This window comes from Schistocerca piceifrons, chromosome 4, assembly GCF_021461385.2.
Source record: "Schistocerca piceifrons isolate TAMUIC-IGC-003096 chromosome 4, iqSchPice1.1, whole genome shotgun sequence".
NCBI classification, from domain to species: Eukaryota; Metazoa; Arthropoda; class Insecta; order Orthoptera; family Acrididae; genus Schistocerca; species Schistocerca piceifrons.
The window spans coordinates 300,322,041-300,345,771 of NC_060141.1; the positions used below are offsets into that span (position 1 = coordinate 300,322,041).

General features: G+C 41.3%; 2 protein-coding genes across 3 annotated transcripts in view; one reads left to right on the forward strand and one right to left on the reverse strand.

Annotated features, from left to right (window-relative positions):
• The window catches only part of LOC124795241 (ubiquitin-related modifier 1), a 67,883-nt gene extending 64,097 nt beyond the window's left edge, over window positions 1–3,786 (reverse strand). The window contains exon 1 of one of the 2 annotated variants that reach the window (XM_047259170.1): window positions 3,579–3,786. In XM_047259170.1, coding sequence (XP_047115126.1) covers window positions 3,579–3,622 — 44 coding nt within the window. In that variant the 5' untranslated portion in view covers window positions 3,623–3,786. Of the gene's footprint in view, window positions 1–3,220; window positions 3,417–3,578 lie in introns of those variants that run through there. The other variant, XM_047259169.1, reaches the window with a different exon arrangement.
• A 60-nt stretch (window positions 3,787–3,846) lies between these two features.
• LOC124795242 (zinc finger HIT domain-containing protein 3) lies at window positions 3,847–20,482 on the forward strand. Its single transcript, XM_047259171.1, has 3 exons — window positions 3,847–4,004; window positions 4,581–4,741; window positions 19,410–20,482. Exons 1-3 carry the CDS (start codon window positions 3,934–3,936, stop codon window positions 19,580–19,582), a joined length of 405 nt encoding a protein of 134 aa, XP_047115127.1. The 5' UTR covers window positions 3,847–3,933; the 3' UTR covers window positions 19,583–20,482.
• The last annotated feature ends 3,249 nt before the right edge of the window (window positions 20,483–23,731 follow it).

Here is a 23,731-nt window from a genome sequence, read left to right on the forward strand (position 1 = left end):
AAAGACACCTTATGAAGTATGGACTGGGAAGAAACTGGATCTAAAGCACTTAAAAGTCTTTGGATGTGAAGCCCTGGTTCAGATTCCAAAACCATTAAGAGGAAAGTTGGATGCAAAATCTCAAAAATATATTTTTGTTCGCTACTGTGAGGATTCAAAAGGCTACAGATTTTATAATCCTGTGAATAAGAAGACAATACGTAGTAGAGATGTATTTTTGGAGGATTATAGACCTAAAATAAAGAATAGTAGTCAAAATGACACAGTAATGCAATCAAGCATAATGTGTGATAGTGCTGAAACAGAGATGGAAACTGAAACAGAAGAAGACAGAATAAAGAGGAAGCTGATGTGCTACCCGAGAATCAAATTGAGGAAGAAGATTCAACAGAGGAAGTCGGTTTAAGGCCATCTTCATGTATAGTAAAACCAAAAGAATATCCAGATTATGAAATATATGCTGCCCAAACCATCAACAATGAACCAATCACAGCTGATGAAGTTTCAGCAAGTTCAAATGCTCAAGATTGAAAAAAGGCTGTTGAAAAGCAGCTGCAATCTTTTGTGGATAATGATACATATGAATGGGTTGGCGTGCTTGAAAATAAAAAGCCACTGAGAACAAGATGGGTGTTAAGTATTAAAAATCCTGAAAGTGCAATACCAAAATTCAAAACCAGATTGGTAGTTAAAGGATATTCCCAGAAAGAAGGAATAGATTACAATGAAACTTTCTTGCTAGTGGTGAATTATTCATCATTAAGATACCTTTTAGCTCTGGCAGTAAAGGAAGACTTATTAATTCATCAAATGGATGTGAAAACAGCCTACCTGAATGGAAGACTGGAAGAGGAAACATATGTGATTCCACCTGATGAAATTAAGCGACCTTATAAAGGGAAAAGGAGAATTTGGCGTTTGAAGAAAGGCATATATGGTTTAAAGCAAAGTGGCCATTGCTGGAATAAATGTTTGCATAAAAGTTTGATAAAACTAGGTATGTTACAGTCAAAGGCAGATTCCAATATATATCATAAAAGAAGTAATGAAGAAATTGCAATCATGGCCATATGGGTAGATGATTCTTTTATTTTAACCAATAGTGAAAGCCAAATGGAGTTTTTAAAGAACAGTTACGGTCAGAATTTAATATGCATGATTTAAGGGAAATTAATCAATACTTAGGCATGAAGATTCTAAGAAGTGCCAACAGAGGAGAATTATCGATTGATCAATCTCTGTGAACAAGGAAGATCTTAGAAAAGTTCAATATGAAAAATTGTAAACCTGTTCCTACTCCTATGAAAAACAATGCAAAACTGCTAATAACTGATGATGACAAGAAATGTAAGGAAAGTGTACCCTACTTGGAAGCTGTAGGAAGTAGCAGAAAGCAAGTTTTGCAGTGATCTGAAAGAAAAGCACCGGATGGCAGTCAAGAGAATATTCAGATATTTAAATGGAACTGCTGATTATAAGTTAAAATATTCTGAAACTGGAAATGCAAATTTAGAAGGTTACAGTGATGCAGACTGGGGAAATGAGTTGGAAAGAAGATACTCCATCACTGCAAGTTGTTTTAGACTAATGGGAAGATTGATATCATGGTCTTGTAAGAGACAAAGAACTGTTGCTTTGAGTACTGTAGAAGCTAAATATATGGCCTTGTCCTCCACTATCCAAGAAGCTCTTTGGATCCATACACTGATGAGTGAAACAGAATCTCCTCCAACATTAAAGCCAACTGTGATATTTTGTGACAATATGGGAGCTATTAAACTTGCAAAAAATAATGTCACCAGTGTAAGATCCAAACATATTGACATAAGGCATCACTTTATAAGACATCATGTGGAACAGGGGAATATAATCCTCAGTTATCTATGCACGGAAGAAACGGAAGCTGGTGAAACATTATGGTGTTGAGTATCTGAAAAACATTCGTTCAAGGGGGAGTGTTGGGTATATGTGAAGAAACATTTTCCAGTGTGCATAGTGGCGCACAAGATATGATGTGCAGAGTGCATTAGACTCTGTGGAATATATATGTCCCATGTTTGTTGATGGGGCAACATAATGTAATTTGGTAGTCAAATGTATTAATGTGTGTTGTGCGAATAAAGCATAAGTTTGTTTTGTCCCTTAAATAGTTGTTACCTGTCATTTAGCTACATTAATCTGTTTAAACTACAACAGGACAAATTTTGCAAAGTGTTAGTCTTTATGGAGAGGAGTTCATCTACTATAATTACTTTAAATACACTACTAACACTACTTTTCTCGTAACTACAATGGTTAACAGACAAATTATGGATGTGTAATAGACAGGACAACTTTTTACCATGATCAAATGGTTTGTTAATCTCAAGTAGGACTTGGGGAATGTATTTACCAACCTGACTTAGCCTCAAGAATCACAATGACACACTTAGTAGTTTCATACCACACTCCAGGAATATGTTTTCTGTCAGTGATTTTGGAACACCCTAAAGACTATCAAATGTAGCTTCTGTAGTGAAGGTATGATTCAACTGAGCATGGTAGGTATACGAGGACATAAGCAATAGTATTTAGTAGCAATTAACTTTTACCATGGAACGAACAATGATTTGCACATTGCATAGCTGATAGTAGACCATGTGGTCTAGTGAAGTGTTTAGATCCAGTAAGCAAATGTAATGTACTAAGCCAAAACACGTATTTAAACAGATCAGAGTACTTACTGTACATGATAAATTTAGCATCTGGGTGAATACAGTTTTTTTGAACGAAATTTATATCTGAAGCATTCAGCAACCATTATGGGGAAGCCCAAAACTTTTATTAGGGTAATAACCAACCTTTAATTCACATACAGTATTCAAATGCAACATTTTACATTCCTCTGAAAAATATTTTTTCCCCCTCTGTTTTACGCCTCCATGCAAAAATTAACGAGCACATTCTTTACTATTCTAGAAATACTGAAATCTCAAGAAGCCCACTGTTAACAGTGATACAGGAGTGAATGTATAGTAAAACGTTAGCAGCAGGCAGTCGTTTTTCTATTATCTCACAGGTACATGCAAAGAGAAAAATTAATTACGAAAATAATAAATAAATAATGCTCGTAAAATATAATCTTGCCGGAATTTTCTTCGACTGTCGAGATTCAACACATGCTATTGACATCGCAGATTACGCTACCACACACTACACACTGATGATACGTAATCCCTACCTATGCACAAATTTTCTAGAAGTGCTTCGCCGTTCATGAAGAGCGAGTCTATTTCTGTAGACAATCATAAAAGTTTCGTTGATGACATTCGTCCAGGAAGTCTGTATTACGTTGAAACTACAGAAAGATACACTACCGCTAGTAAAATGGTATTTTATCACACACAGAAGCATAAAATAACGACTGTGCACAGCGGGAGGGCAGAGCAAGATTAATAAATATATTGTATTACATTTTTCTTTTTTGGTAAAGTGACTTTTGGGAAATGTTAATAAGTGAACACAACGGTACTTCAAACGCAGGAGAAATGCGAAAAAATTATCCATGCCAATAAAATTAAGTCAGAAAAATTACATACCCAAACTCTAAAGTTAGACGAAGCGGCAAATTTGTATCTGCCATATTTTCACAATGATGACAACACAACGATAACACAGTTGTACGTTGTTCCTGTAGGATTTTCCAAAACCTTCGTTTGAAAAAATATTTTTATTGACACATTAATGTTTCATATCAAATGTCAAGAAATGCACAAGTTACAAAGAAGTTTCTTCAATATAATCCTTCAAATTAAAAAAAACCTCATGGCACTACTGTAAAAACAAACTACTACTACTATTAGAATAAACAAGCACACCAACATTACAATTACTGAAGTAAGTGTTTGTATATAGCTGTCGCCAGAACCGTGTGTGAAGTGCAAGGACTGGAAGATGACAATTGTTTGCAATGTATGCGAGCTTGGAAAGTCGAAGTATAAATGTCCGGAATGTCTGATTTCTTAGTAAGTATTTACTCTGTCTGATACGTAGGATATTATTGTAATGTGGAAACCGTGATGGTAACTGTTACAACAGCCCATTTTTTGCATTTTGCACCATGAATATATTCTGTAGGATTTACCCCCTACTTGTTTTTCTTTTATGCACTTCTGAAATACTCCTATGAGCTCAGAGCTAATGGCGAACTGCATAGTGCTTGATTCGTCTCGAGACCGGAATCTTAAATAATTATCACCCCTAGCCATAACAAAAACTGTTTTCAGTTATATTTTGCTGAAATTGAAGGAGATTGTGCAGATACATTTTCAAAGTCCGGATTTTTTACCATCTCAACAGCAGTCACATTATACAATTATAGGCCTATATATTGTTTCCAGTTTCTGTAGCAACAACAGAACTCAAATCCTGGATTAAAGTCCACTGTAAAGCCAGCTACGCCATTGTGATTTTACCCATCACACCATGGTGAAGGCTTGGACTTTTAGAAAATTTGTGCATAAGGGAAAGAGTATTGAAAGTAGAATACATTTTCCATTAATACCATAGATGGTATCATTGTATTGTAATACATATTTCAGTTGTTCTCTTGACTGCTGGAAGACTCACAAATCTTCAACAACATGTAAGCCTGTAGTATACAGACAGGTACAGCGTCGTCTTAATTTGGTAAGTGCAGCAGAAGAAAATGCTGAATCCACGTCAGAAGATGCTGTTGCCAAGGAGAAGCTACAAGCATTAGGTATACATTGCTGTTTTTTACATAGTAGTATTTAGTGATACAGTAGTCCCGTATATAGTTCGTCTACTTGTAAGAATGTGTAAATGGCAAAGCTAGAGAGAGAGAGCAGTGTTACTTATGTAATGGGTACCAGTTTACTTCCCATTAAAATTAATGTTCACTTTTATTAGCTTTACTTTCTTTTTCTTTTGTATCCAAGAATTAATGTGATACGTCTAGCAAATGTAAGGAAATTGCAGCGAAACTTCAATTATTCCACATTGTAATACATGTATGTACTGCTATATCCAACAAAAATCTAATTACAGGTTAGGAATTAGAGGTCTGTTAAATGAATTATGAAAATGTAGCTTTCACTTGGACCCAAAAAAATTCCACATTGGAAACAATATTCTCTCTACTGAGACTGAATTTGATCTGTCCAGGGAAGTTACCTGGTCACATACAACAGATCTAGGTGGAAAAAGTAGTTAATTGTTGGATGTTTTTACTTGCCACTTGATTCTGCTGTGACAGTTGTACAGTCATTGACAGTCAGTCTACGGTCAGTAGTATGGAAGTACCCACATTGTGCAATATTAATTGGAGGAGACTGTAAACTACAGAGTATAAATTATTCATTTTAGGGGGTACAGGCACACAGTCTTTCGAAGTTCTCTTGAACACAGTTTCCCAAAAACTGTCTTGAGCAGCTAGTTCTACAGCCCACACACAGTGGAAATATTTTAGACCTTATAGCTACAAACAGGCCTGATTGGTGGTATCAGTATGGAGACAGGTATTAGTGATCATGATGTCATTGTAGCGACTTTGGTAACTGAAGTTAATGGAATCGATAAAGTAGCCTAGGAGAGTATTTCTGCTAGAAAGAGCAGATAGACAGTTATTAGCATCCAACTTGGAAATGAATTGACATCATTTAGTTACAGTATGATGGACTTAGAGGGTAAATCTTAAACGGATTGTAAATCATATTCTGCAGAAGTATGTGCCTAGTATGTGGAGTAAGGGCAAGAAAGACCCACTGTAGTTCAACAACAAAATTCAAATAATGCTGGGAATTGAAGGCTGTTACACTCTCGGTTCAAAAGAGAAAGCGCAACTGACGACAGGCAAAAGTTAACAGAAATTCATCAGTCTTTAAAAAGATTGATGTGCGAACCTTTAAACAACTACCACCATCGTACATTGGCAATAGATCTGCTGAACTCAACAAAAATCTGGTCCCACGTAAAATCACTAAGTGGGTCTAAGGCTTCTATCCACTCACCCATTTACTAGTTTAGTGTAGCAGTAGGAGATAGGAAAAGTAAAGATGAAGTTTTAAATTTTGCAGTTAAGAAATTGTTCATGCAGGAGAATTGTACAAAGGTAGCATTGTTTGACCGTCGCGCAGTCTCATGAAGTTTTAAATTTTGCAGTTAAGAAATTGTTCATGCAGGAGAATTGTACAAAGGTAGCATTGTTTGACCGTCGCGCAGTCTCTCATATGAGAAGGGATTGAGAAGGTCCAAAGAAGAGCAGCACGATTCGTGACAGGTACATTTAGCCATCGTGAGAGCGTTACAAATCTCACAGAAAGTTTAAAGTGGGACACACTTGCAGATAGACAACGCACTAAACAGAAGGGGCTGCTCACTAAATTCTGAAATCAAATCTTCACCGAGGATGTAGAGCATATATTAATACCACCAACTTTCAGATCGCGTAATGATCATCATTCAAAGATAAGGGAAATAAGAGCTCGTACCGATGCATTCAGACAGTCGTATTTCCCTTGCGCGGTCTGCGAGTGGAACAGAGGGGGGGAAATATGACTTTGGTGCGAATTGTGCCCTCCGCCACACACCGCTTGGTGGCTAACGGAGTATATATGTAGATGTAGATGAAGGGCATAGTAATAAGCATCACTGGCATAGACAAACAACAGAAAGAGTTGAAAACAGATAAATCACCAGGTCTGAATGGAGTCCCAATATGGTTTTACAAAGAGTCCTCTGCGGCATTAGCCCCTTACCTAGCTTGCATTTATTGTGAATCTCTTGCACAGCACAAAGTCCCAAGTAACTGGAAACAAGTGCAGGTGACTCCAGTATATAAGGTGGTTAGAAGAATGGACCCAGAAAATTACAGACCAATATCGCTACTTTGGTTGGCTCCAGAATCCTTGAACATACTCTGTTTGAATATAATAAACTTTCTTGAGACTGAGAAGCTTTATGTCCACAAATCAGCATACGTTTAGAAAGCATAACTCGTGCAAAACTCAGCTTGCCCTTTTCTCACATAATATGCTGCAAACTATGGATGAAAGGCAACAGGCAGATGTTATATTTCTAGATATCCGGAAGGTGTTTGACACAGTGCCCCACTGCAGGCTGTTAACAAAGGTATGAACATATGGAATAAGTTCACAGGTGAGTGAGTGGATCGAAGACTTCTAAGCAATAGAACACAGTATATTGCCTCCTGGACAGTGAGTGTTCATCAGAGACAAGGGTATCATCAAGAGTGCCACAGGGAAGTGTGATAGGATCAGTGCTGTTCTTTATACACGTAAATGATTTGGCAGACAGTGCGGGCAGCGATCTGTGATTGTTTGCTGACGATGCTCTTGTGTACGATATGGTACATCTGTCTTAAGATTCACCTGTTTGTTCCTAACCCAATGCGATGCTTCGAATGTCAAAGATTTGGCCATACTAGTATGGGACTTAAAGGGAGGGATACATGTGGCAATTTTAGAGGCTCAGCTCACAAATCAGGCAATTCTTATATACTTCCTCCAAAATGTGTAAACTGCTTCAGGGATCACCCAGTGTGGAGCAGAATGTAATGTTTACAGTGCGGGAAGGAAAATTCAGGAGTTGAAAATCGGAGACACACACACTATGGTGAAGCTAAGAAAGCTTTCAAAGCTATGTGACCTCCGTTTTTGCTACTTCTTTTGCATCAGCCCTTAAGACGTCAATTGCCAAGTGTTATGCCCATACACGAACTAAGATGACAGATTCAAGTATGAGCACTTGCACTTGCCAGTGTACCTGTGGGGGGGGGGGGGGGGGGACACTTGGTAACAAAAGTTACTCAGAAGCAGTCAGCAATGGGCACCACCTAAGCCACATACCACTGCCCACCATCAGAAGCCTACTAAACTGTCCCCTCGACCCAAGCAACCACCTCCTCCCATAAGAAAGAAAACCTTTATTCGGAAAGTAGTTCCAAGTCAAAGAAAGTGGTAGTTTAACCTTTGGATTGGCAAGCTCTCTCCCTGTCTGATGGGGACTATGCTCTTGAGAGTATGGACTTCTAATCGGAGGAACCGGAGAGCCAGAAACCGGCTAACGTTCCCCCTGACCTACCCGGTAAATTGTCACCTCCGAGTGAGAAAGAGAAGAACTACAATTGCTAAACAATGTCTTCCGCAGGGACTTCTCGTATTGTAGTGGAATTTAAATGGATGTCGCTCACATTTGGAAGAATTACAGCTCCTGGTCCAGGAGAAACCATTCTGCATCTGCTTAAAAGAAACACATCTTGAAGTCACCGACACTCCAGCATTGTAGGGTTACCACGCCTACGGGAAGAATGATATTACAGGAGACAGGGCTAAAGGTGAAGTGGCTGATTTCGTTGATGACAGATGCCACTCCTTTTACCACGACCATACAAGCAATTGCCATGAAAGTCCTAGCGCCCTTTAATGTAACAGTGTGTTCGTTGTATCTTCCACCTAATGATGCTTTGGATGCAGACACGTTGACAGAACTCTTCCTGGCACTGCCACACCCATTCCTCTTCCCCCCCCCCCCCCTTCACCCCCCCTCCCCCCCTGCTTGTCCAGGGGTTAGAATAGGCCCGAGGTATTCCTGCCTGTCATACGAGGTGACTAAAAGGAATTTCACAAGTTTCAGCCATTATGTGATGGACCCCTGTAGGGTTTCACATCCATTCTTCAAAATTTTCCTAAAGAGCGAGCCAATTGGGGAAGGGCGCCTTACAAGGTGCATGTTGTCCATCGTGCATTGAGATCTTTAGCCCATTTTCTCGTAGTCGCATTGCAGTCCTGCCCATTCTCCATCTCTTGGTCGAGAACACCTTCCTGGGTGCGTTTTCCACCATGCACTGTCGATTTCTGCGTCAACGATGACCATGGACTTCTTTGCACCTGATGTCCAGCACATTGTGGTGGGACCGCCATGTACCCTGTTGGTTGTAGCCCCCTGAACACACAGGGATCTCTCTGCTGATGCCTGCACCATTAACTCCCCACATATGCCACGGGGTAGATGCCCATCCCCCTGGGGCATTGGGACTCCTGGCAATGGCCATCCTGCCAGGTGGCGTTTAGTGCGGCTAGGTGGCGTGGGTAGGGCACCTGATTGGAGTGGATGGCATCGGGGTGGATGACACCCAATGAAGCATAGTCCATCATCTCTTGCTGGTGGTGAAACACTAGCAGTCTCTTAAAGCGATCACGAGCTCAATTCAACGCACAGAAGTACAACCCCAAATCGTTCCCCTCCCTGGCCACACCATATGAGGAACGTCAGGTTAAGGATGGCAGCGGATCTTATTCGCCCCGGTACCTTGTGTATTCGAGAGCTGATGGGGAATCTTTCATGATGATGAAGCCTCAGTTTTTTGTTGAGCATTTAGAGGACAAGTTCAGGGAGGTGGAGGGCTTGTCCAAAATGAGATCTGGATCAGTCTTGATCAAAACAGCATCCTCTGCCCAGTCATGGGAGTTACTCGCTTGTGATAAGCTGGGGATGTTTTAGTAATCATCGCTCCCCATGAGAGCTTAAATATGGTCCAGGGTATCGTATTTCACAGAGACCTTCTTTTGCAGTCCGACGATAAGCTGCATGCCAGTTTTAGAGCGGCGAGGTGTACATTTCGTCTGGCATGTCCACCGTGGTCCGAAGGATAATCAGGTTGCCACCGGTGCCTTCATCTTGGCCTTTAAGCGAGATACAGTGCCTGAGAAGCTCAAGGTGAAGGTCTACTGGTGTGATGTAAAGCCCTATCTCCCTCCCCCGATGCGGTGCTTTAAGTGCTGGAAGTTCGGCCCTGTGTCTTCCCACTGTACTTCCAGCGTCACACGCCAAGATTGCAGATATCCATCACATCCCAATACTCCATGTGCCCCGCCTCCCGTCTGTGTCGACTGTGGAGAGCACCATTTGCCTCGCTCGCCTGACTGCAGGATTCTCTCGAAAGAAAGAAAATTGTAGAGTACAAGACCCTGGACCGACAAACCTACACTGAGGCTAAGAGAAAAATCGAACGCCTGCATCCTGTGCATATGACATCCGCTACAACAGTTCTGGCATCATCAGCTCCACCAACCCACGTGATCTCTCAGAGCCGGAAGATAACACCAGCCCCCTTGATGGTGGGGGGCATATCCTTCCGTGTTGCTCCTGCACCACCTACCTCGGAAGCAACACTGCCCCCAACCATCAGCAACATCCATCCCCACTTCTAAGCCGGAGAAGCATAAGTTTTCTCCGGCTTCTCTCGCTAGGAAGGGGTCCCTTGGGTCACTCCCTTCCCAGGTTTCTTCTAGTGGTAAAGATAGCACCTGCCAGCAGCTGAAGAGCCCAAAAGCAGCTGGTTGTAGGGCTTCAAGCTCATCCTCAGTCCCGGAGGCTGAGCCAGTGAAGTCCTCCCAGCCAGGGAAACCCAAGGAGCAGCAAGAGAAATCAAACAGAAAACCCCCCTAAGACCAAGGAAATTGCTGTGGCACCTACACCACCGATACCTACAAACTCTGCAGCTGAGGATGGGGTGGAGATTTTGGTGTCCGCTCAGACACAATGGATATAGACTGCTCAGGCAATAAATCGGTGGCACCAGGTGTAAACTACCTCATTGAATGTTCCATGCCTACCCAGTCTCACGATGTCATCCTCCAGTGGAATTGAGGCAGTTTTTTTCCATCGCCTGGCTGAGCTACGGCAACTGTTAAGCTTTACACCTGCCATCTGCATTGCACTCCAGAAAACCTGGTTCCCAGCAATGCGGACCCCTGCCCTCTGCGGCTATAAGGGATATTACAGGAACCGTAGCAATTATAATCTTGAGTGTCAGGTGGAGTTTGCATTTATGTCCTAAACTCGGCCTGTAGTGAACATGTACCCCTTCAAACCCCTCCTGAATCTGTGGCTTTCAGAATGACGATGACGCAGGGAATAACTGTCTGCAATGTATATCTTCCTTCAGATGGTGCAGTACCCTTGAATGTATTAGCTGCACTGATTGATCAACTCCCTAAACCTTTCCTACTTCTGGGAGATTTTAATGCCTATAACCCCTTTTGGGGTGGTACCATGCTTACTGGCCAAGGCAGAGATGTTGAAACTTTACTGTCGCAATTCGACCTCTGCCTCTTAAATACTGGGTCCACCAAATATTTCAGTGTGGCTCATGGTAGTTATTCGGCCATTGCTTTATCAATTTGCAGCCCAGGACTTCTCCTATCTATCCACTGGAGAGCACATGATGACCTGTGTGGTAGTGACCACTTCCCCATCTTCCTGTCACTGCCCCAGCATCAGGCACATGGACACCTGCCCAGATGGGCTTTGAACAAGGCGGACTGGGGAACTTTCACCTCTGCTGTCACCGCTGAATCTCCCCCACATGGTAACATCGAGGTGAAGGTTGAGCAGGTGACTAGCACAATTGTTTCTGCGACAGAAAACGTGATCCCTTGGTCTTTAGGGTGCCAGAGGCTTAAGGCAGTCCCTTGGTGGTCACTGGAAGTCGCTGAAACAGTTAAGGAGCATCGGCGTGCTCTACAGCGGCATAAGTGGCACCCTTCCATGGAGCACCTCATAGCCTTTAAACAGCTCCATGCCCTTGTTCGCTACCTTATCAAACAACGGAAGAAGGAGTGTTGGGAGAGATACGTCTCCACCATTGGGTGCCACACGTCACCTTCCCAAGTCTGGGCAAAGATCAAACGTCTTTTTGGCTACCAGGCCCCAACAGCTGTCCCCAGTGTTACCATAAATGGCGAGCTATGTACCGACGCAAATGCAATTGCCGAACACTTTGCTCGAGCCTCTGCATTGGAAAATTACCCCCCAGTCTTTCGCACACTCAAACGACGGCTGGAAGGGAATGTCCTCTCATTCACTACATGCTGCAGTGAATCCTATAACACCCCATTTACAGAGTGGGAGCTCCTCAGTGCCCTTGCACATTGCCCCAACACAGCTCTTGAGCCAGAGGGGATCCACAGCCAGATGATTAAACACCTCTCATCTGACTGCAAGTGACATCTTCTCGTCCGCTTGATGTGGATAGCTATCAGCCCATCAGCCTGACCAATGTTCTTTGTAAGCTGCTGGAACGTATAGTATGTCGGCGGTTGGGTTGGGTCCTGGAATCACGTGGCTTGCTGGCTCCATGTCAGGGCGGCTTCCGCCAGGATCGCTCTACCACTGATAATCTTGTGTCCATCAAGTCTGCCATCAAAACAGCCTTTTCCAGACGGCAACACTAGATTGCCGTCTTTTTTTACTTACATGAAGCATACTACATGACTTTGTGACATCATATCCTTGCCACATTGTATGAGTGGGGTCTCCGAGGACAACTCCCGATTTCTATCCACAACTTCCTGTCGCTCCATACTTTCCGTGCCCAAGTTGGTGACTCCCATAATTCCATCCATATCCAGGAGAATGGAGTCCCGCAGGGCGCTGTATTGAGTGTGTCTATTTTTAGTGGCCAATAACGGTCTAGCGGCAGCTGCTGGGCCCTCCATCTCATCTTCTCTGTATGCAGACGACTTCTGTATTTCGTACTGCTGCTCCAATACTGTTGTTGCTGAGCGGCTCCTCCAGGGAGCCATCCAAAAGGCACAGTCATGGGCTCTAGCTCACGGCTTCCAGTTTTCAGCCGCAAAGTCATGTGTCATGCACTTCTGTCGGCTTCATACCATTCATCTGGAACCTGCACTTCACCTTAATGATGATCCACTCACTGTAGTGGAGACATAGCAATTCCTAGGACTGGTTTTTGATGCTTGATTGGTTTGGTTCCCTCATCTTCGTCAGCTTAAGCAGAAGTGCTGGCAGCACCTCAGTGCCTTCCGTTGCCTAAGCAACACCAATTGGGTTGCATATCGCTGTACGCTGCTGCAGCTCTACAGAGCCCTTGTCCAATCCCAAACTGACTATGGGAGTGTGGTTTATGGTTCGGAAGTGCCTTCAGCATTGCATTCACTCGACCCTGTGCACCACTGAGGGGTTCAATTAGTGACAGGAGCTTTTAGGACAAGTCTGGTGACCAGTGTACTGGTGGAGGCTGGCGTCCCTCCACTGCACAACTGCTGGCCAGTTATGCAGCACACATTCATAGTTCCCCTGAGTATCCGAATTATCTTCTCCTTTTCGCACCCGCCGCAGTCCATCTCCTGCATCAGCAGCCCACATCGGGGTTAACGATTGCGGTTCGCGTGCAGTCTCTTCTCTCCGAACTAGAGTCCTTCCCTGTACCACCTCTACTTGCGGTCCATTCATGTACGCCTCCATGGTATACGCCTCAGCCCGCAGCTTCGTCCGGACCTTTTGCATGGCCCTAAGTACTCTGTTAACCCTGCCACTCTCCGCTGTCACTTCCTCTCGATTCTTGACGTGTTCCAGGGTTCTGAAGTGGTTTACACCGACGGCTCAATGGCTGATGGTAACGTAGGCTTTGCATATGTTCATGGAGGACATATTGAGCAGCACTCCTTGCCAGTTGTCTGCAGTGTTTTCACTGCTGAGCTGGCGGCCACATCTCATGCTCTTGAGTACATCCGCTCATGCCCTGGTGAGTCATTTCTCCTGTGTACTGACTCATTGAACAGCCTACAAGCTATCGACCAGTGCTACACTTGCCACCCTCTGGTAGTGTCCATTCAGGAGTAGTCCCAGTCCATGGTGTTTGTGTGGACCCCAGGACACGTCTGAATCCCCGGCAATGAACTTGCCGACAGGCTGGCCAAACAGGTGACATGGAAACTGCTTCTGGAGATAGGCATCTCCGAAGCTGACCTGCATTCTGTCTTACACTGCAGGGTTTTCCGGCTCAGGGAGACGGAATGGCATAACAGTACGCACAACAAACTGTGTGTCATTAAGGAGACTATGAATGTGTGGAAGTCTTCGATGCAGGCCTCTCGCAGGGAATCAGTTGTCCTCTGCCGGTTCTGCATTGGCCATACATGGCTAACGCATGGTTACCTACTCCATCGCGAGGACCCACCTCAGTGTCGCTGTAGCTCTTCAATGACAGTCGTTCACCTCTTGCTGGACTGCCCACTTTCTGCCACTCTGCGGCAGGCTTTTAACTGTCCCAGCACACTACCTTCGGTGTTGGGTGACAATGCCTCCATAGCAGCTTTAGTTTTACATTTTATCCGTGAGAGTGGGTTTTATACTTCTATGTAGGTTTTAGCATATGTCTTTGTCCCTCTGTGTCCTGCACCCTAGTGCTTTTAGGGTGGTGGTTTTAATGTGTTGCAGAGTGGCTGGCTTTCCCTTTTTATTCTCTTGATTGGCCAGCCACTGTAATCTGCTTTCATGTTTTACTCTCTTCTGTTTCTAGCGTCTCTCTGTTGTTTTCTTGTCTTCTTTTGTTCCTTTTAGTGTTGGTTGCCTTCCCTTCGTTCATTTGGCTTTTCCTTTCTTTCTGTTTTGTGTTATGTGTTTCATCCATTTTCTTCTCACACTTGTGGCATTGTTTTGTTAGCAACAAGGTACCAATAACCTTATAGTTTGGTCCCTTCTGTCCTCTTTTAAACCAACCAATCAACCAACCAAACATTCTTCCTTGTGGGAGACTTCAATGCACACAGTGTGCTGTTGGGCTCAGCTACCCCTTGTTACAAGGTTCAGATGATCGAGCGACTCATCCATTCTGAGAATATCTGCCTTCTGAACATGGGTCAGATGATACACTTTTCCACAGCCATAGGGCCTTCTTCAGCCATAGGCCTTTGTTTTTGTTCCCCAGCTATTGCAGACGCCATTCGGTGGGAAGTGGCTACAGATTTACAGTCTAGTGACCACTTTCCAGTGTGGATACATCTGCCGACTAGGGCGGTGGCTGACAGGAGACCACGAAGATGGACGATACAAAGGGCAAATTGGTTGCAGTACAATCGACAGGCTAGTTTTGAATAAAAGGATTGTGCACAGGAGACGGTGGCCCATATCACTTGTCTGTGTCTATGATAAGTTATATCTAAAAATCTCTTATAGCTCATTGTGGCCCTCAGGATATCCATGCCAGTACTGACTGACTCCCATGATTGTTTTAAATTTACATGTTGGCCTTTTTTTAAATCTACCAAAAATAAGTAGCAAATAGTGCCATAATTTCACATCTCTATGTAACTTAACAATCTCTTGTATGTTTATAGTGTATTCTAAGTTTGTCCGTTTGTTTGTTATTATGGGATACTAAATTATCAGTCATATCAGTTTGGAAAAGCTTGAAAAATGTATAAACTTCATTATAAATAAAGTTTGGATATCTTGTGAGACTGGGTGAAACTTCTGTGTTATGATTAGTTAGTTTTGTTTTAGAGGCCAGTTTTTTATTCCATTTTGAAAGTTTGTGTTTTCCTAAGAGCACCTCAATTTCTGAACTTATTTCTTCCTCACTCTCGCTTTCGTCATCCTGTTCTGTGTTAGTAGATAAAGTGAAAGTGAAAATGGTACAAACCTTCAAAATTCTCAGGAAAAAAATCAAGTATTAACACAAGCAGGCGCGCAGGGTCTGGAGTGCCCACTACCGCTTTCCCTGTGAAACAACACAATACTGTGGGCTCTTTGAGTCGTGGAGGGAGGGTAGTAGAGGGAAGGAGGAGGGGGGAGGGGGCAGCAGCTGAACAAATATCTAGAGCTGCCATGTCACAGGGCTAAGTGTTACGCCACAGCACTAAGAAATTCTGCAATGGGGTACTCGATCCCCCATTGCACCCACTAAAAGGTTAATAAATTAGACCTGGATAAATTGAAAGGACTAGAGGATGTCGAGTGTTCCAAAGGGAACATTAAGAAAAAATTAAATGAAAGGAGTACATGGAAAGAAGAATAAGGCAGAAATTTTTGTATAACGCGGTAGATATTGAATTTAATTGAGGAAGGAAGAAAATAGCAAAGTGCAGCAAATGAAGCAGACAGTAGAGAATACCGATATCTAAAAATGAGTGTGGCACACTTAAAGCAGGGCTGGCTAGAGAAGAAGTGCAGTGTTGTAGAAGCATGCATGACTATACAAAAATTAACTAAAGACTTAGAAAGTAGGAGAAGCATCCGTATGAGCATAAAAAGCCAAAATTTTAAGTTGATCATAAGAGAAATTGGGAAGGGGTGTGTAGAAATATTACAAAAAGGGGGAAAAAACTTGAAGACAGTATTATGAAAAAAGGATGTGAATGAAAGTAAGATGGGGCCGTGATATTGCAAAAAGAGTTTACAGAACACTGAAAGACCTAACCTGAACCAAAGTACCTCAAGTACTTAATTTTCTCTCAGAATTATTATGATCCTTGATAGAATCCACCATGACAAAACTGTTCCAAGTGGTATGTAAGATATACGGGTTCCCACAGACACTCAGGAGAATGCAATAACACAAATACCAAAGAAGGCAGGCAGTTGGAGATGTGTGTGTCAACAAATTATCAGTGTAACAATTCATACCTGCAAAATAGTAACATGAATTATGTAGAGAAGGATGGAACAAATGGGAGAAATTTACCTCAGGGGATATCTAAGTTTGGTTTCCAGAGCAATATAGAATCACCTATTTTAGAAAATAGACTGAAGGAAGTCAAACCGGTATTTATAGCATTTGTGGGCTTAGATAAAAGGTTTTGTTTGACAATGTTAGATGGCATAAACTCTACAACATGTTACAGATTGCAGTTAGATTAGGACAACACGAAAGGGAGGCAGTAATTGAGAAGGAAGTGAGACAGGGATGTATTACATCGCCTATGTTAATTAAACTGTAAGTAGCAAGCAGTACAGGAAACAAGAAATTTCAAAAAGGGAGAAGAAATAATAACTTTGAGGGTTGCTGATGTCATTGTAATTGTGTCAGAAGTGGCAAAGTATTTGGAAGATACTTTGAATGAATGAAATGGCTAGTTTCTGAAAATGGGTTGTAGAATGAATCAACAAAAGTAAAAACAAGGGTTAATGGAGTGTAATGAGATTAAAGCAGGCAATGCTGAGGAAATAAATATTAGAAAGTCAGACACTAAAAGTAGTAGATAGGTTTTGCTATATTTGGGAAGCAAAATAACTGATGACTGAAGTAGAAAAGGTATCAAATGCGGGCAGGCTACACCAAGAAAACCATCTGTGAAAAAGAGAAACTTGTTACAATCTAATATAAGTAATTGTTATTAAATCTGTTGTGACAGTATTTACCATACACAGAAGTGAAACAGGATTGATAAAAAGCACAGACAAAAGGAGGATAGAAGCTTTTGAAATGTGGTCATAACACCAACAACAATCACAATCTACCAGTGGGGCAGTTGAGGCTATTAAGTGGGCACCACGGAAGGTTGGAGTGTGTGCTCTACCCTGTAGCACTTATTTCTTCACGATTTGTAATGATGAAACACCAATACGTACATTCCTTTTGTCCAAGTCAGCATCCATTTAGGGAGTTGCAGGAAATACTTTATTGACAATTTAAAAAAATTTCTCACATTTGATTTAAAGCCAGTACTCGCCATTCTTTTGTTTGGCCGACATCAGGATGGAAGCACCCTGAATCAGGCCACAGAGCACATCCGGCGACACAGGCTTTCCGATTGTGTACTCTGCTCAGACACTCTCAGCGCCGTTCAAAGTCTCTGTGCGCTGTAAACTGCCCATCCCTTAGTTCAATGGGTCCAGGAAAACTGTCACTTGCTTGCTCTTGATGGAGCCACTATGGTGTTTATGTGGGTTCCTGGTCGTGTCTGTCTGCCAGGAAACAAGGCTGCTGACACTGCTGCCAAGGCTGCAGTCCTCGTACCTCAGCCCATTAGTTCCTATGTTCCCTCTGACGATCTCTGTTGTGCTGTCTGACATGTGGTGGTGTCACTTTGGCATCGGCATTGATCCTCCCTTCATGGGAATAAGCTCCAGATCATTAAGGCTCTATCAGTGGCTTGGACGACCTCTTCTCGGCCCTCCCGCCACAAGGAGGTCATTTTAATTACACTATGCATTGGGCGCTGCCTTTCTAGCCATCACCATTTGTAAAGTAGCGCTCCCCCCACCACTTTGTGCACATTGTGCCCAAGTTTTAACTGTTTGCCATTTCCCGATGGAATGCCCATTCTTTAACTGCTTACGTTCCCGCTTGGGTTTGCCATCTTAGTTATTGGCCGTTTTAGCGAGCGGCGCTTGGGCTGCAGACTGCATTTTACTTCTTATCTGTCGTAGCAATATGGCACAGGCCATTTAATTTTTAGTTCTGGACCTCCAATTCTGTGCACCCTGTATCAGACCTTTCTCCACATCCCTGTTTTTAGCTGTATTCTCGTGTCGATTGGGATTGATGTGCAATCACTTTTTAACGCCTCTCTTCGTGTTCCATAGTTTTGACTTGGGCACATATGACCCCAGTTGTTTTTGCACCCTAAAACAAAAAAATCCAACCCAATCAGGATGTAATCCTAGAAGCAGTTACTTCTAGTTAAGATTGCTGATAGGCAGAGCTTCCCCAAGTGGCATCTGTTGCCAACCAATAACATTCATGGGAAGAGAACTACATGTTCTCTGTTGAGACTTGACCAACGCACTGTTGGGAGGCACATTCTATCTCTCTCTGAACTTGATTCTCAGCCTGTTATGGCATGACTTTCCCACTATGTCTTCCTGATAACTTCTCGGACTGTGTTTAATCATTGACTTGTGTTGTCCCTTTGAATGACTGGTGACAAATATGCCACCCCATCGTGTGTCTTCTGTATCAGATATATATATTTTTTTTTATTTTTAGCTGTTAAATCTTCTTTTTCTCACCCTGGCACCTGGACACTTTGTTAAGAAATGCATTTTTCCCCCCCTCATTCAGAAAGTGTAGCTATTTAAATTTCTTTATTATATAGCATACTACTGTACATTATTGGTGGAGTAAATGCTACCTCTGAGGAAATAATACTAGGAACAAATTATTGATGTTCTGCTTCTCCAGAAGAGGTGCAGTTGCATCAGCAGCCTTAACTATGAAACTCTCTGGGTATCCACTGAATGTGTTTCATAGGAACGTAATTTATCCCTGTCTGACTTGCATACCGTATGTTGGGGCTCTTACAGGAATAGGAAGTGTCTAGTGGACAAAAATTCAGTGACAGTGGAACAGTTAAACAGAAAATGTGCAGTTGGCTGTTGGAATGTCCCTCACCTTTCTTTGATGAAGGGTCAAGAAGTTGCCTGAAAATTTATTTCTATGAAAGAAAACTACAAAAAAAGTCACTTTGTTATATCAGTCACAAATATATTTGGAAAAAAAGTTTAATTTTAAATGGTTTTTATATTGTGGTTGCTATGATACTGAATACTTCTCTACATTTATATACTGCAGTGATGATTGTTTGAACAACAGATTACATATAACTAAATTAAATACTCTTATTGTAATTATCTTTCAGCGGAATCGGATGAACTCAAAGATGTTCTGAAAAACCATGAATTAAGAGAGATGTTAATAGCAATTGATAAGTCTAAATTTCCTTCACAAGCAATACAGGCAGCAATGATGGAACCTATGTTTGTGGAATTTGCTGACATATGCCTGAAAATTGTTGAGCCACCAGCAGAATGAAAAACCTATTTGTATACTCGGAATGCTTTTTTTCCATGTAACATTTGTGTGTGCTGCATTAAGTTCTTTATGTGAAAATATTGTTGTGTATGTGAAAAATTATTTATTTAAGATTGTTGTGATGTAATTATCTTCCCGCAAACATCATTTTATAAATTTGTTATACATTAAAAATGCTTCGTTTTAGTAGCAGAACAAATGTATTGACTGTGGCATAATATTTATGTTGCTGTTGCTTAAATTTCTAATGAATAAACACATTTTCTAGCTAATAGTATCAAGAATGCAAAATAAGATGACAAGAACTTACTTGTTGTTTCTGGTGCAAATAAGCCAGTCTTTAGTCATAGGGCACCATACATGTGACCACTGTCCCACTCCAAATAATTTTTGTTATCCATATATGTATGTGGAAAAATATATAAATGTAGGTAGGCATAGTTTCATTTCTGTAACTAAAAAATGTAAAATTAGAAAAAGTTCTCATTGATTGTCATTGTGCATAGCAAGCTAGTTTCAAATGGTGCTTAACTGTTTTCAGTTGCAATACTTTAGATCTGTTATGTCAGACATGATTACTATCAATTAAATATCTGCAATGACAGTGCCATTAATATTAGACATTCATATATGCCAAAAGTACCAATACTGTTCTTTCAAAGCAGATTATTTTGATCACCTGGAACTGTTCATGTAAAATAACAGCTCCTTTCAACCCCAAATACTTTTTTGCTTTACTCTGTATTTTAAGGCAAATAAGTGAACCGCTACAGTAAAATCTATTTGTTTGTCATATTCAGTGTTCCTGTTTGATAAATGTATGAAGAATGTTTTCAGAATTAATGGAATTTTTGGTGCACTTTAAGTTGAAATAAAGATGTGTGCATTCTCCCAAAATAATATGCCATTGCAATGTAATTCATGTGTGAACTATCTGCAAAGTAAGAAAGAATTATGTTTAATCAGTATGCTGAAAAGCAAGCAGTACAAATTTATAGACACTATTGAACCAGTTAACAAGTGAGTGGTCTGGGTCATCTGGAAATGGAACAGCTGCATGAAAATGGTGTGGAACTTATTCAGGGCAAAGTTGCCATTAAAAGTTAATTCCTAATGTGCCTCAGATCTCTGGCAGACACGCATCCACGAAGCTCTTGCTATGTTAAGTGATTAATATTGAAATCGAAGCTAGTTTAGTTAAAATTACATTTTGGACTATAGTGGCCGGCATGAAAAAAAAAGGACTTCAAAGTCATCTCTCCGTCTTACAGCATTGCCAGCTTTTTTTTCCCACTGATAATTTCAAATGTTCATAAAAATTTAAGAAAAATAGTGAACAACTCTTGATGAAGGTTTCTCGGGTCTCCAGGCGGGTGGTAGCGTTGATATCTCACATTGTTTTGAGAAGTTTCATACTACCCGAAATGTCGTGAGATATCAACGCTACCACCTGGCTGGAAACCCGAGAAACCTTCAACAGTTTACGCCGGGAAAGCCTACAGTCACGTATTGGGCAATTCTGTTTTTAGTCTAAAATATGATGAAGTACTTTCCAAAAGCAAATTCTCACTAGCTGCTAGAGGAAAAAATGAAACTACCGTTACAAGAAATTTTGGAGGAAAATAATTTTTTACTTCAACCTGTGGTAGCAACAGAATCACTAATGTATTTTAACTGAAAAAATATATGAACATCCTCAAAGTTTACAGATGCATATGCTCCATCTTTTATTTCAAAAACATAAAAGTATTCCGAGATAAAAAATAAAATATTATAAGAGGTGTGAAACCATGCTGACTGCATAGCAAAAAATGTAGTCGCTGGTGTATTTTCATTCTGTAGGACTGCGAAGAAACTTGCCATAAGAAAGTTGTTAAGAAAACTACTAAATTATTTTTGGTAACATTTTAGAGATCATTATTGTATTGTATCACATAGAGAGACAAATTACTTCCATGATATTCCGTGCGCAGCAGTACACGAGTCATTGTAGGCCGTCGCCAAGAGTTTTGTTCGAACGGCTCGCTTTAATATGACAGAATATGTTCTACGTCCCAAAAATATTTTACTAGCTGCTAATACATATCCTTTGTCATTGCATCCATCACTCAAAATGCCACCATACGCTATGCAAAAGTTAATTGTATTTAATTTGAAGCCAATATTTTCACTGAAGTCTAGCAAAATATTTGTTTGTAAGGTTTTGTGAAACCCAGGTTGTATCTAAAGTTGCTGTAAGCCTATTATTCTCCGCGCACAATACTTGCTTGGTACACAAAAATCTCGTTCTTACTACTACAATGTCCCTGTCTTGTGTTACAAATTTCATCCATCATTACAGTTCTGAATTTAAAAAAAAAAGTTGGTGGAGAAGACAGCGCATTGAAGTGACTGGCCAGAATAATCAATTTTATTAGACCCTGTATTTCTCTAGACGTGGGATACTACCCTCTTGTCAAACTAAAGTAATACAATTCTACGTTCTAGCTTTTTGTAAAAGTTGTCAAATATCATAGATTTCTATGCTCTTCTCGAAGAATCAGAATAGGTGCCGAGACTGTTCTGGTGTTACTGCACTGTTTATATATAGAGTCGATACAGAAGCACCACAACGTTTTGTGATTTTATGAACTGCATTACCACCTTACTACGAAACAGCCAGTAAATCCTTCTACAAAAACAAGGAGTTAAATTTCGAATGCACAACTAAACTGAATGCAGTAAGATTATATCCAAATGTAAAGACATTCGATACAGGTTTTTAGGGAAAACTGTTGTTAATTAATGCAGAATTGACTATCTTATTTTAATTGACACTTACTGTCGAGTAAACCAATCACCACCACTTGTGATAAATTTATCAGACGTATACTGTAAGGGAAAAACATTCGCAGTATGTCCTCTTTTCTGGCTCCGTGTCTTCAGATTTAGTGTTGCTTGTTTCATCCAGGTGTATCTTCACAGATTCCACTATGGGGTCTCTTAAACCTTGGTTCAAGAAATAAGTTTCTTGCAATGCTTCTGTGTGTTTTAAGCACCTCTCCCAGTCCTGCTGAGTAACATTGTCAAGAGCTTCGTGTGTTAGCTTCTGGACACCAGCAAGTTTGAAAGTAGTATTTCTTTTCGCCACTTCTCACTTTACTTGGGCGTATATCAATCAATGGGATTATACTGGCAGTGATGCAGTGGTAGACGACCAGTTGGCGTCCCATTTCGTTTGCCAGTTGATCTAATTTGCCAGTTTTTTTGGCACCTATGATTTCTTCCTTAGACAGGATTTCAGCCTCCGTTTCATTGAATCAAAGTGAAACATTGTTTCTCTATAACCACTCCTTGCACCAATTTGAATGTGGCAACTTTTATATCTGACTGGAGTGGTAGCTGGCGTTATCCATCAAGGTAATTGACCCTTCTTCCAGCACAGACAACAGTTGAATAAACCAATTCTTAAAAACTTCTCCATTCATTTCTGAATGGTAATCAGATTGGCAAGAACTTTTCCCAACACGAAAAACAAGTTTGGCCTCCGGTATGAAGCCTGTGGTTAATGAACCAGCGTGGGTGATGATTAAATGGCCACTTTCAAACCACCGTTTCCTTTGGAGTCGTGCTATATATACTTATTGGTATGGTTCTGTGATATCCAAGTTTCATCCAAGTACACTACAGGCCTGGTGTCTTCAGCACACAAGAAGTGCATCATACACAAAAACTTTGCTTTTGCTGCTGCACTGTCTCTGCGTTCTATTAATAATTTCCGTCCGTCATTACATTTCTTGAATCGGAAACCAAGGGAGTGGGGAAGATGAAGAACAGAGGTCCCTGAGCCCAGGCATTGGATACTCTCCGCTGTCATAATATCCAAGTACAGTTCTACGCACGAGCTCTTTGGTAAAATTGTCAAAGTCTGTTGATTTCCATTCACATTCGTATCCCTTTCTTGGAGAATCGAAACACTCATTCACTTGGAGATTCTGCCACTGACACAGATTTGCTAATACGACCTACAGTTGACTTGGAGACACCACACGCTTTAGCAGTAAGTTTATGAATTTGCGCAAAATTTAAGTTATTCCTCGCTTCTTCATTGTCGGCCAGATCAGTAAAAAACTTGAGTACATTCGATACGGCAATTTTTGATTGTCTTTC